The sequence below is a fragment of the Rhopilema esculentum genome, unplaced genomic scaffold (genome assembly GCF_057945365.1).
Source record: "Rhopilema esculentum isolate cy_ngs unplaced genomic scaffold, ASM5794536v1 HiC_scaffold_36, whole genome shotgun sequence".
Lineage (NCBI taxonomy): Eukaryota > Metazoa > Cnidaria > Scyphozoa > Rhizostomeae > Rhizostomatidae > Rhopilema > Rhopilema esculentum.
This window is the reverse complement of record NW_028300847.1, coordinates 2,556,062-2,570,544: the sequence shown is the minus strand read 5'-3', so window position 1 is coordinate 2,570,544 and position 14,483 is coordinate 2,556,062. Positions and strand designations below refer to the sequence as shown.

Below are 14,483 nucleotides of genomic sequence, written 5' to 3'. Positions count from 1 at the left end.
ACACTCAATTAGTATTCAGAGCTGAACGAAATATGTATGGAGAACATTTATATAACTGGTTTATGACTACGAAGCAAAGCAAAAGTGCAATTAAAAATTTATTGTATGGAATAATGATAATTGTCATCATTTTTGTAATAGTATTGACAAAAACGACAGATAGCAAGTGCATATGCATCCCAGTAAAAGATCTCTGAAGGGACATTTGATTCCTCCGACAGCCTGTTTAGATTCAGCTCTGCCACATATTTTTTATTCTGAACGTGCTTTCTCAACTGCACTTTCTGCTTAAATCATTCTTAAAGAAGTTTTTCATAAACCTGATCTTGCAATTAACTTTCGGGTTAACAAACATAGCTACACTCAACACCGACATTGAAAAACACCTGAATCAAATCGAAACGAATCGCACCTTAGACCCGTCCTGTTCTATTCACCAAAAGCGTGAATCTACTCGATGTTGTATTGTGGCTCCAGCAGTTCATTCCTTGTTGTTTGGATTTTCAGTTCATGGCAACTGGAGCTCTTGGACGGAATGGTCGGCGTGTGATAAACCATGCAACTCAGGACGAAATATGCGATGGCGTTTCTGTAACAACCCTGCCCCACTTTATGGCGGTAATGTTTGTCCAGGAAACAGTACCAGTGAGATGAAATGCAACGATAAACCTTGTCCAGGTATTGCTGCTATTGTACCAGCTTGTGTTGCAAGAGAAAACAAAGTTGATATTCTAAGGAAATTGACTGTAAGGTCATGATTACGAATTAGAATTTCCTTCTTCGTTAAAACTAAAAATTGATTGCACTGAAATAGAAAAAAAGTTTTGAAGATTATGAGTAATGTTTTTAAACGATCAGCAAAGGTGTAACATCAACTACACACGATTTTTGCCCAGTCATTTGAAGAGAGAAAGCAATAGCATGAGTGCTGGTAGCCATGCTAATAATTTATAAAATGGCAGAAGAGAGAGAAATTGAGCATATTATTAGAAACTTTAAGAAGCAAGCAAAGAAAAGCCACGGTAAAAATTTAATATATATATTTTTCAAGTCTTGTTTTCTCGAATGATTTTTCATATGATTTCCTGAACGGTTTTTTGTTGTTTTGAGGAAAATTGGATCGCTCAATCTTCATATTTTGACTAGTTGGTGTTTATTCAGTTTTACCAGTTGGTTACTCTATAGCTGGTTTATTCTTTCTTTTCTAAGGCTTGGGCTTGTTATTCAAAAGCGTTTAAACACCAAGGATAAAGTTTAATATCTGTGTAACTTCGATTTTTGCCTTAGCATTCAAAGATATGCTTAAGAACATCTTTATATTGCATTTTTAGCCGAGAATGTCACAGTTGTTGATGTTAAGTTTGATCTCTTGTGGAACAACAGTATGGGCATCAAAGGCTCTTCAGCCTTCAATGACTTCCGAGATCTTCTGCAACTCAACGTGAGCAATTTTTCTTCCCTTAAAAACTTACCTATTATTGACACAATGCAGAAAACTTTGCTTTAAACTTAATAAACTTTGATTTTTGAGGACCCATAAGTGGTCAGCTTAACGCTCTTGATCTTTTTTATGTCTTATCTTATTTAAAATCCGAGTTGAGATTGGTTAAGTGTAGTAGACGTCTCCTTGTTCACGCTGCTTCGTAGAAAAAACCGGATCTGAGCAGGCGTTATACAGGGAAAAGGAACCTTTATAATTTCATAAGGATTTCCTTTCCGCACGAATTCTCTGTTAAGACTTTCCTGGTGAAAAAGGGAAAACCCCTTTCAATTGCATTTTTTATTTAACGCTTTTGAAAAGACGAATTTTATCAACGCCCAAGGTCTAAAAAAATTATTTTATACAATACCTTTTATCTTAGAATGAGAACCTACATGTAAGAACTATATTTTATTTCCATTTGAATTATCTTTTTCGATATTTGCATAAAAAGAAAAACATAAATTGCAACAGAATCACAGTATCAAATCAATCATAAATTGCAAATACCTTTTAACCGAAGAAGAAAAATGTAAGCAAAACAGAAAGTACTTTCGCGGAGAAAAAGTATCAAATTTGCATCTAACTTTAGAAGCCAAATACGGGTTGTAGATCTATAATATAATCAAAATTACTTGTTAGCAATGTTTGCTACATAGAATTTAAATGTATAACCATAGATTTAATCAAATATTCTTATCAAAAGTCATTCTTTTGAAAAGAAGCAAGTAACGTTGCATAGCTGTATACATATTTGCAAAATCAAGCCCTTCTATGGAGTATTACACAACTTGAATTGACGAGAAGATTAATGAATGCAAAGATGTTAGATCAATAAATCTGATTGCATTGAGAGGAAAAAAGCCTCCTTTTTTATGTTTCGTATTATTTAAACAACTGTTTAATGCGGCAGTGTTTTACCAGATCGATGCATTATTTTATCAAAATTCGGCCTCTACATCATTTTGGGCGTGAATTAATGGACTTCTTTTCAAGATTATGTCCTTTTTGCTCATTACTTAATTTTTTATTTCAGCTTTACGTTTCTTGCATCAAACAATCTCTTCTCCTTGTAATGAGTTGATCGTTGTATTCGTTTTGTCATTTGTCGTTTTCTTCCTGCTCACATTTTTTATTTGCTTCAATTGGGCATGTTTCTCATCATTGAAATTTCAAAATTTTAGGCAAGAAGACTCTTTACCTTCTCATCTGTCAACTCAACATACCTTACTACAAGTGTCGGCTCACTGCGGTATGTCAATAAGAACAAACTTGATTTTTGAACAATTGATTCTTGAGAAAATGCTGAAGAATTTATTCTGTTTTTGGGAGTGTATTAGTAATGGAAGCTGATTGGTAATGAAAATCAATGCCACGATGATGCCGTAACAGCTGGCTAAGTGCTTCCAACCAACTTGCAAGATGATTTTCTATATATAAGTTAAATTTCAATCGATTTGAAAGAGAAAACATTGTGAAACATACTATACCTTTTGTCTGGCAATCTTTAGAGTATAAAGCGTCAGAGCGTAGAATGGTCATTTGTATTTTTCAAAATGCTAGCTTTTTAAAAGATGATTTTAACTTTTGAACCATTTTCCAATTTTTTTCAGTCAATTTGCTGTATAAAGACGAAATCCTATCTCTATTTATCATTTCCTTTCGTTTAGGCAAGGTAGTATTGTTGGGACATTTACGCTCGTTTTTACTGGCCTTGATTCTTTTCAAATACTTCTTCTGCAAGAGGCAATAGAAAACGATAAATATCTTGGAAAACTGAAGATAATTGGTTCAAATCAGACGTATAAAACTACCATAGGTAAGGCTTATTTCCTTTGTCGCTTTCTCAATAATCTAATTTTTCTAGCAATGTTTATTGGGTATTTAAGATCTAGGTAAAATATGGTTTTTAAAGCAGCATCAGCTCGATGTTATCTTGTGAAATATCAACAAATTGCTTCAAATCCAAATACATAATGGCAAAAAGTGCCTATGAATGTATTGACCTATAATCTCTTAAAATATGTCTTCCAGATTAGCAAAATGCATTTTCTGCCCGGTTTTTTCTAAGTCAAAATGCTATGCCAAGACTCAATTACAAAGATTGTTTCTTCTATGTCACATTATCACAAAATGAAGAATAAAATTAATGTTGTCCTGTTTATTGTAGCATTATTGGGGATTTACCCTGTGGGATTGATTGTTGCTACTTTTATGCAACCTTTGTTAACATTTTCTAGTCTTTATTCAAAATATCAGTCTATAGTTTGTATTCTGATATATCTAATTAGTAGAGTGGAATCAACTTGAACTTTCATGTACATTAATCAATTTATATAGCACAAAATACATGAACAACTTCAAATTCAAAGCATATACTTTTACCTTTCAATATTTCATTTGCCCTAGGCCTTTGCCTTCAGATCATTATTCTCCTGGAATCATGCGCTTTAGCCATCGAATAAAGGACTTTTCTCGTTTCTTTGTGTCAATGGCGGGAATTTCGTTGGTATGGGGGGAAGAGCGATCCCCCAGCCTTCGCCCGGTTTTTAGCGTTTTGTCGGCACGTTTCATCATTTGTAGATAATTTGCTTCTTTTTGTGGTTTACGCCCCCCCCTCCCTACCAGAAAAATTAATTTTCGCCACTGCTCTGTTTAATCTTTCAATTTAAAAAATGAATGGGAATCACCCGTGTTAACTGTACTAAAAGTTAAACAGAAAATTCCTTTTCATCCAATTGATTTTTCAGTGCCCGGATCAGCTCCACTGAACTTCACACTAACGCCATTAACATCTACATCAATCACAGCTTCATGGGAAGAGCCTCCGTTGCAGCACCAAAATGGCAACATAACTGGTTATATTTTGTTTTATAAAGAAAAGCTTCTGCGATCTGAGCCATACAGCAGCATCGCAACTACTGGGTTGAAGCTAACCCTGTTTGGTTTGAAGGTATTCACAGAATATACCTTCCGTGTTCTTGCTTACAATGAAAATGGCAATGGTATAGCAACAGAAGAGAGATACATCTATACAAAAGAATCAAGTATGTTTTTCGTAATACCCATAGCAATCTTTTACCACATAGATCATTGCTTTATTTACGTTATCTTTGTATGGAAGGAAAAAGCATTTGCTAATAGCAGCTAGATGGTTACGAAATATCAGATTCTTTTTCTTATTACGTTAATTCCTAGTCCTAAAAAGATATTTTTTCTCAAAAGATATGGAAAAGCTGGATTGTTTGAGAGATATTTTCTTCCAATACTTTTAGCGACTATTGTCAATCTGACAACACTTCCTCCATCGTATCACTGTGATATACACCTTGCATCTTCTTCGCACCCACAATAACTTAATCAATCACAAACGCGTAGCTCCCCCCTCCCCTCCCCCAAGTATACAAATCAAGAAGCATCTAAAATCATTCAACAGATCCAGTTCGGGCTTCCTAGTTCAAATTCGTAATTTCTAGTGATTTGCATAAAAAGCACGATATTTTCCAGCTTTATTGTTAAACCTTCTTGAAAAAGCCAGAAAATCCTAAAAACAGCTATAAAGCCTGTAGTATTTCGTGTTTTTAAAGCTTTTTCAAGTATTTCGTGTTTTTAAAGCTTTTTCAAGTATTTCGTGTTTTTAAAGCTTTTGAAAAAGCCAGACGATTTTCTGGCTTTTTTAAGAAGGTTTAACAATAAATCTGGAAAATATCGTGCTTTTTATGCAAATCACTAGAAATTTCCAAATTTGGACTAGGAAGCCCAAGCTGGATTCGTTTAATGACCTTAGATGCTTCTTGGTGTGCATACTTGGGGGTGGGGAGCTACGCGTGTGTGATTGATTAAGATTACTGAAATTTCGAAACTAGAAGTATATTCACATAATACACTGTGTAGCAATAAGCGATGTATTGAGAAAATATCTTTCATGGCTTACTTCTTAAAAAATGTTAGCTCTAGTAGGTATCTTTCCCTAAATGCAACGTAGTTCAATAAAGACATAGAGATTTTGCCCTATTTTACACTATACTAAGATTCACATGGCTCCAAGATACATTTGCACCTTACAGAGCCAAGCCAGCCACCTAAACTTGTTAGTGCCAACGGAACTTCTGGGTTCACAGCAATTGTCCAATGGACTCATATAACACAGGCGCAGTGGAATGGGCAACCTCTTGGAACTCTTATCAAATATGACAATCTCAATGGACACAAAGGGAATGTCTCTGTCACATATCCTGGATCTTCGGTACTTCTTTCCAATCTATTTCCAATCTCAACATACGTGATTGATGTCTGTGAAATGACAGCTCCAGGACCTGGGCCTTGCCAGAGGGTGCAGGCTACAACATTACCTAGTGGTAAGTCTTTTTGAAGATATTTGAAAGCTAGCTAGCAACGAGCTTTTGAGATATAGGCTACTAACCTGTTATGCAGATTATACCTTTTATTTTAGCTATCTACAGTAATACTTTCCATGCAAAAACTCCAGCTATCTTTTAGTTAAAAATAGATTTGGAAGCTGCATTTTTCCTTACTGCAATCACTACACTTACTGCACAGTGTTTTTTTGTTAACTGCCCACATGTATTGTAAGCAACGTTGTTCAAGCCTCCTTTACATGAAATCAGTCAATGTTCAGTTATGGGGTCCTATCGCAATCGAAATTACAGTAAAAATCCATTGTTTTTAATTAAGCGTTGATTGAGGTTGAACATGAAAATGAAGGGCGTAACAGTCAAATGTCAAAGGTTCGAAGTTGAATTCAAATGTCAAAGGTCAAAGAACATTAATTAGGCCATAAGCTCTGAATTGAAGGGGGGTTTCTTCTTACAAACCTATCGCAATTACCTTAAGTGTATAGAATTCGATGTCGTGTAAAATATTTCTATGTGTCATTAACCAGTTGATTATTTCCAGCTCCATCGAAAGCACCCGAAAATGTGATCATCGATAGCATCTTTTGGCATAGTCAGATAAAAATCGAGTGGAGTTCAATAAATTCTGCTTTTGTACACGGTGATTTGCTGGGCTACAAAGTTCTGTATACGCTTAATAAAATAGCAGGGCAGAACATTGTTGGATCAAAAACATTAGTGAAAGACGTACACCCCTCGTTAAATAACTCAGTGTTGTCAGACTTGCAACCAAATTCCCAATACAGTATTCAAATTTTGGCATACAATATTCAAGGGGATGGAGTGATGTCTGCTGTATCGTATGGAGGTATGTATTTTCTACCTGTTTGTGTCGCAGTACTTAGTACTTAGTAACTACTTAGTAAAAGGAACTTGTTTATGCATAAGCATATGCATACTTTTCTCAACATAAGATTTTTCTAGTAAATGTATCGCTTAGGTAAATAGATACTACAGTTTTTCAAACCCCCTAAAAACTTTTGAAAAAGATACTGCTCTCTTTCAAACCCTCTTTACAAATATTCCCAACCCACACACAGTCGCATAATGAAAGCATCTTGGGCCCTACGGAAAAATCTGAGACAAAGCCCTTACTTACTTACGGATTGCAAGAAATTGCCATCCAACGCTATATTATTGCATGTTAAACACAACATCAACATGTAAAAACGATGATTTTTTCTCTTAAACTAGGGAAAGATGAGTGATATAAGCTACAGTTGAATTTTAAAAGCATTTGAAAATAAGACGAACTTGAGCGAAGTTTTTAAAAGCATGAATACAAAATCAAATTGGGTCACCATTTGGTCGGGAATCTTTAGCTATCAAACTAGTGCCTTAAACTGCGTTTAGGCCGGTTTACACGATCATATTCAGGTGATCTCACTCAAATTCATGTTTATTTGCTATGAAAGTATACTCTTATTACATCAGCAGTCGTGATCGTTAACACTGTCGTTTACACGATAACAGCCTGTGATCACATGAAAAATGTGACGGAAATTTTATCGGAATATGATCGTGTAAATCGGCCTTTACGTCAACGCTAACACACATGCACAATCAGCATCCTGTTTTTGCAATACAATTCCCTGAAAAGAATCGGTCGTAGCAATAAAACCATGCATACATGAGGTACCAAACAAAATCGTCCATATACAGAAATCTTCTATAAAATCTAGCAACAGGAAAAATTTTGCTTTGTCTCCTACTGGACCCAGAGAACACTAATTTTCTAATTAATGCAGGGAGTTCTGATTAAACAGAATTGATAATGAGCATGTATCAAAGAAATTCGAACTAAAGATCTTGATCAAACGAAATAAACCTCAAACAAAAGTCTGCCCGAAAGAACAAGCTGTGGATTTTAGCAAAATGCAGTTTCCATAGAACTGAGTATCCAAAGAACAAAGCATTTTTCATAAGTAAACATTGCATTTCCCTATCAATCAAATCCAATGAGCCAAAATTTATGAGATTAATTTCAAAAATAAAAAAAAAATAAAGTCATTATAGCATTGCTAATAAACAAAAATTATTCTGAAAAGAATTTTCACAAATCTGGCTAATATAGTATCTTTTTGAGTCAAACACAATACCATTAATATTTTCTGTTCTAGAAACCTGCGCCTGTCCTCCTAAAATGTATACAAACTTCGCTGCAAGTGCCCCATACATATACAGGGATAGTAAAGGAAACATCGACGGTCTGTTTGCAAACATTCTATCTAATCTAACACAATACACATGTGGGACATGCAAAAGGAGCCCAGAAAGTCAGATAGACTACAAAAATAATGGAAAGAATGGCTGGGCTGAAAAACGGTCGCTGCAAGAAATGAAAAAGGACATTGACAGTTATGTAGACATCAGTTTCCCTGTATTTGGAAGCAATGAACTCACAACATACTACGGATTTTCGTTTGTGCCAGTTTTCAGCCATCCTGGAGTAGTTTATTTTATCATCAAAGACAGTATACAAGATCAAATAGCTAACATGATGCGTGGAGTTCTAGAGACATGGCCGATATTTGCAATGAATGTTGTCTTATTAACCTTAGCTGGATACATCATGTGGGCACTTGTAAGTATCGCTTAATAAATGTAAGTAGCCTCGTCTCAGGCGTCTTAAAAATGAAAGCTATTGACTTGAAAGCTCCTTTATCTACCAACCCTGTTCAGTTGTAGTATAACAGTAGCATATTTAACTAAAGTTTCATATTTTCAAAGAAGATCCTTCAGAGGGTAATTGATTTACTTTTAAAATAGCTTAAGATATCTTTTTGTTCTTCAAATAATTCACTTCATTTGAGCAAGCTATAGAAATGACAAGGATCGAAATGGCAAAATGAAAGTAAAATGAAATAAACTGACGATAACAACAACGTCATAAAACGATAATTTCAAGCTGAAAACAATTCACTGTTTTTGAAACATTATAAGATGAGTAAGCTTAACTTGCTTAAAGGCTCGCTTGCAAATAGCGTGTGTTCTGCTACAAGCACAATCCAGTCACACACACTATTATGCACATGACACACACTAGTAGAATTACCTTCAGACAATAACGGCTAGGTCTATTGCAGGAGTTTGGAAACAAGGAGAGCGATTTCCCTAACAGCTGCTTACCAGGAGTTTTCGATGGAATGTACTGGGCATATATCACAATGGGAACACACGGGTAAGATCTTATGAGCTACCCTAGAATCATCAAAGCACATCAACTGTTTGGCTTAGGCCGTTACAGGTTCAACGGTAACCAATAATAGTAGCCAGACCTATGTGCATTTTGACTGAACTTTTCAAATTTTTTCATACAAATGGAGATGATATATGGGTTGACGACACAAAATTTCACTTGGCTCAAAGCTTAGTTAATAATGCAGAAAATATTTCATACAATATATTAATTTAATGGTCATCTGACGCTAAAATTACTAAACCAATACCAAAACGGATACATTTAAGGCAAGAAATTCATTAGATAAATCATAATAGGTTTATGTATGCATAGAATGCATATTAATCATAATGTTTCCATTCTGCAAAGTAAATATGGAAAAATCGATATACCGTATTTCCTCGAAAATTGTGCGACCTTCGAAAATAAGCCGATTCGAAAATATGACGATTCAAAAGTAGGCCGATAAAATTCATTTCATAAAAAAATAAGCCGCAGCTTATTTTTATGGAAATACGGTAGTCTGATGAGTGCGCAAGAACGAAACTCAGAGTAACAGAGAACATATTCATAGGACACCAATGATCCAGCAATCAATATTTTGTTCAAATGATTTGCAGAGCATATTCTAGACTACTACATCTCTGTAATGTTTTTGACGAATAAGACTTTCACCTTTAGATATGGAGATCTGGTACCTCGAGGATTGGGACCAAGGTTATTTGCTATGGTCTGGATACTTGTTGGAATGATTAATCTGGCAATATTCACGGGAGCCTTAACAACAGCAATAACTGCAACTCAGGTTTACAGTGACCCATCGCTGTATGGAGTGGAGGTATGTCTGTGGAAAAAAAACTGATTTAGACTAACATGACCTTCGCCTAACAGTGCTGTTCTTATCAGAGCACTGTTGCAGTATTTAACAGGCAATATGCCAAAACACAGCTTCTGCTTTCACGATTGTTAAAACATGCTAATAGGTTGTTGGTATGAATTCAGTTGTTCTGTGAATGATTGGATCAAGTTACCTGCATGCTGATTGGTTTAAATCGAGTTAGAACACTCTTGAAGCAAGCTAATCGAAGTGACAAGAGCCTCAAATTCATCACCTTTATATTGATAACTGCCTATATTAATACATTACCAGTGCTTAACTCGGAATGACATCCGTTGTCACTTTTGATAGTGAGGATTGTCGTTACTTTTCGCCAAATATATTTCGCACAATTTAGAAACGACATATCTAGCTCCTTGTCGTAGTTATAATCATATCGAAGTGAGTTGCACTGTATATGTTTAACACCTTAACTAGAAGACATGTTAAAGAAAGCTCGTGTTGACAAATGAAAATCCTAAAATTTCATGCTTAGCTGTACGTCGACAACGAGAAATTCTTAGTGTACAATACTTGATACATATTTCTTGGCAAACAGGTTCTAAATTTTCCGAAAAGTGATGCTTAATCACATTGATCGCTAATATCAAAATGGTGATGTTCCTTTTATTAAGGCAGTTTGTAAATAGTGTCAGTGTCTGTTCTTATCAATGCAATCCAAAGTAATTCCTATCCGAGAATAAACATGACAATACCTGCCTTTGCAATTCATTTGTAGGTAGCTGCAATTCACGATTCAGTGGCGCATAAAATAGGGATTTACAGGAATGCCAAAGTTAACACAAGTATGGCTATTTTGTAATCACATCTTAGTCAAAAAATTATCCATTTGTTTTAAACTCTTCAGGAATGAGGACGTTATTTTTGTACCTGAGATAAATCATTTTGCGCCTGTAACTTATACGCAGGTTTGTTATGCACTTGACATATAGTTTATACGAGTTTCTGTTTTTGGAATAGGCATACTTCGATAATTCATAACCACATCCAGTTGCACCATAAGGAACACGTCCAGTTGCACCATTAAGAAAAATTAGAATCATCTTCAACGTTTTATTCCACGTTGCAATCGATCTTTTGAGAAAATGTTTTCAAAAAAGAAAACCAAAAATTTATGTAAAATTTCTAGACCATTGTTAAGTTGACACTGGTTTACACGATGCACCTTAATATACCTGGTTTAGAACTGGCTTGTATTCAGTTAAAGACAGCGAGCTTCCTAAAAATAGAAGTCAGCAATGTCCTCCAATTTCGTGCTCACTGCCTGCATCATTGTATATAAGCTGGTTATTGTCTTTGGTATTAGATTATTTTTATGCATTTGCTAGCATTCTAGCAACATTCTGTCTGGCATTCTACTATGAAACTGTAGCAAAATGGCTGGCGTGGTTCTGATAAGAATGAGGGCATAGAGTCATCGCTTAAAAATGAAAAATTTATTGGGTAAAGGTAACTCTTTTTAGTAAAGAGCGGAAGTTTGATGCAAATACATAAACATTCGTTTGATTTAAGTATTGAATTAACAGAGCTTGTTAAGTAGAGGCTTACTTTTCAGAGAAAAAATACAACACAATTGAAGAAGTAGCAGAAGCTTTGAAAACGCGTCAGGTCCGCGGTGCAATTGTAGACATATATTCTGCGGCAGCCCGGGAAGATCTGTTTTCGGATTCTGATATCATAGCAAAAAGAAGCATCAGATACCCAAGTGCCTATGGATTTGTATTGTCGGGAGACATGAAAAATGCAGCACCTCAGTTCAGAAGTTATCTCAATGCACAATCTAATACTATTTTGAAGTTCATTGAAGAAAGGACGGCTGGATTAGAGGTAAATAGATCAGTCTTTCAATTGGATAGTATACATTTTCCATTGGAAACAATGCAACATATGGCTATTAAAACTTCTCGAAGGTAAAATTCGATATGGTCATATGGTATTGTCATAAATGTTACAAGAGTCTTGTGCAAAATGTTATCCAGTATTCTGTAAAACAGTTCTCGATTTATTTTTCTTTGCATTCTCTAAAACAGAATCGTGAACAAATACCTTTTATTTTAATTACTTTACAATGTCCTATGAAGTAATTCAATATAATTCTCTGGTAGATTCTCTCGACTATCTTCCATTCAACTTCAATATAGTTCTCTATAAAACCATCAGTCTAGCGTGAATCGCCTATTGTGGCTTTTGCCTCACTCTTAGTTTATTTACTATACAGGTGAATGAAGAAAAGGGAGAGACGGTTTCAATGTTTGATTCTCATTCACCCCTGCTGAGGAAATCTCTGATAACAGTCAGCTCACTTTTCGTCATTGGATTTATCATGGGCTTTTTATACACAATTCACAAAAGGAAAAGGCTGTCTTTAAAGGAACAAAAAGGTATTTGCAATACTTCTTGAAAAATTTATCCTTAGGAACAAAGAGCATTATTTGTCTGGCTTGCCTGCCCTGACGTCAAGCCACTTGCTAATAAATAACTTTGATTATGCAAACATAAATCTTGAGAAGAATATCAAATTTTTCTTTGAACGGTTAGGTCAACCAATTTTAATTAAAACGGTTAGATATTACTGGGAAAAACTTAATTTCAATGTTAATGGAACACAAAAAAATACCCAGCCTTTGTTAGTTTCAATTTAATTAAGTAAGGTCAATATTAGAAAAGTATAAAACAATCCCGGTTTTCTGTCTGTTCTGCTTCAAAAATACGAACGTAGTCTTTGGCCTAAAAATGACATTTGCGCTTCATGTAAATCAAAAATTTTAGCTAGATTTGGAAGAGGTTTCACTTTTTTGTACCATGTTGTAGGTTTTCGGTATTATGCTGCCAATATATTCAGCACAAAATCTGATTTAGTACAATATTTTTCTAGAACCGTTCGAACTCAAACATATTGAAAGAGTCTGTGAAGAAGCGTTAGCAGAGTTTACAGACGCCTGGACAGAAAACGTGGAAAAAATGTATGCAAGGCATATGAAGAAAAGAATGGAGTTTCTTTCCAAGGACAACAAGCAGAAGATGAAAGGAGTTTTCGGCTCCTTCAGATTTTTGAAAGGCAAAAACCGCACCATACCTAGTAAAGAGACTATACTTTTAGGTAGCGGGGCCAGTTTCGATAATTTTGAAGCCCGTATGACAAACAGTAGAGCAACAGCTTTGACGGGTGCATGGAGCCCAGAGAACAAAACAGCTCGATCTCAGCGACCTTCGATTCACTCACACATGTCTACTATAGACAACAATGGTAAAAATATGCCTGATGTTAGCTAGTTGACAAATGTTTCGCATACAGTTCGATAGATATCAATGGTCTTCATCAGAAAAGCTAACATGTGAATCTGTGAATCTTTTTTGCTGACAAACACAACAGTACTTTACCCTAACAAATCTAGCATCATCAAACAAGCAGGACAATGAGACCTATGAAAAGTGGACAAATAAGTCACAAAATTGATTAAAATTCCTAAGAAAAATGGAAAAGATGCTAGGTGAGCATGCGCCCAAATTTTATAGATTTGCATGCTTAAGAAGCTTAAGTTTTCTCTGTGATAACTACTCTCAATTAGATTCGAATAAAAAAAATGCAGATGTTGAAAATGTTTTTAATGAAATCTATTAGGGGCACGCATAGAACTAAAGAAAAATAAGCGTGTTTAAGGAAATCTGGCAAATTGTCAGAACGCTGGACAAAGCTATGTTACGAATTTGTTGGCTTAATTAGTTTTTAGATCTGATCTTGCCATGCTATCAAACAAAAACGCATAGAAACAGGAATTTAGAAAAATAATTATGACCGTAAACAAATGCTTGGGCAATTAAGACACTTTAAAGTATCTGTGAGGAAAAGGCTGCTATGGGCTTACATTGCTTGAAACGACAGTAATGAATGTAGCTAGCAAAGCTAAAGGAAAGATTATTTTATAAATATTCAAAACTATAAAACATGGAAGTTGGGGAAAAGAGAACACATTGCCTGAAATCCGAGAGTAACGAATTTGTAACTGGTCACCATTATATTGTCATGTTCATCTCAAAACCTAAGCTGATGCACGTAAACGTAAATTATCAACAACCTTACGAAGTGTTGGGAGGTTTGTGAAACCTTAAAGCTTGGGAATAAATACTCTATTACAGAGTAATGATTTTCATATTATTGCTTGCTGGAAACTCACGATAAGCTATTGACGTGGCCAAATTTGGCTGAAGAAGGCACATTGATGTCAAGCCTTTTCACAGCTTCGTTTCCATTTTGGAGGAATAATGTATAGAAAAATACCGTGTATTGCCAACTGAGCAGCAGTCATAGGACTTTATTTTATATGTCCATTTGAAATGTCCAATATGCAAAATACATTTTGAACAATAGAGCCCGAAATGAACAGCGTTGTGGCATAATATTATGAAGGTAATATTAATATAAAATTTGTATAAATTTTTTCGTTTTTTTCTGTTTCAAGAATCTCTGTTCAATGAGCTTGCAATGGAGTAAGACTAAGGCAGTTTTGG

General features: G+C 35.1%; 1 protein-coding gene across 2 annotated transcripts in view; it reads left to right on the top strand.

The window, feature by feature from the left end:
- Positions 1-14,472, top strand: part of LOC135688462 (uncharacterized) — a 31,496-nt gene extending 17,024 nt beyond the window's left edge. For both annotated transcript variants that reach the window (XM_065205320.2, XM_065205321.2), the window contains 14 exons: positions 508-678; positions 1,332-1,441; positions 2,665-2,732; positions 3,151-3,299; positions 4,231-4,527; positions 5,548-5,838; positions 6,398-6,703; positions 8,016-8,479; positions 8,982-9,076; positions 9,758-9,914; positions 10,693-10,759; positions 11,530-11,801; positions 12,193-12,355; positions 12,850-14,472. In XM_065205320.2, coding sequence (XP_065061392.2) covers positions 508-678; positions 1,332-1,441; positions 2,665-2,732; positions 3,151-3,299; positions 4,231-4,527; positions 5,548-5,838; positions 6,398-6,703; positions 8,016-8,479; positions 8,982-9,076; positions 9,758-9,914; positions 10,693-10,759; positions 11,530-11,801; positions 12,193-12,355; positions 12,850-13,247 — 3,008 coding nt within the window. In that variant the 3' untranslated portion in view covers positions 13,248-14,472. The remainder of the gene's footprint in view (positions 1-507; positions 679-1,331; positions 1,442-2,664; positions 2,733-3,150; positions 3,300-4,230; positions 4,528-5,547; positions 5,839-6,397; positions 6,704-8,015; positions 8,480-8,981; positions 9,077-9,757; positions 9,915-10,692; positions 10,760-11,529; positions 11,802-12,192; positions 12,356-12,849) is intronic.
- The last annotated feature ends 11 nt before the right edge of the window (positions 14,473-14,483 follow it).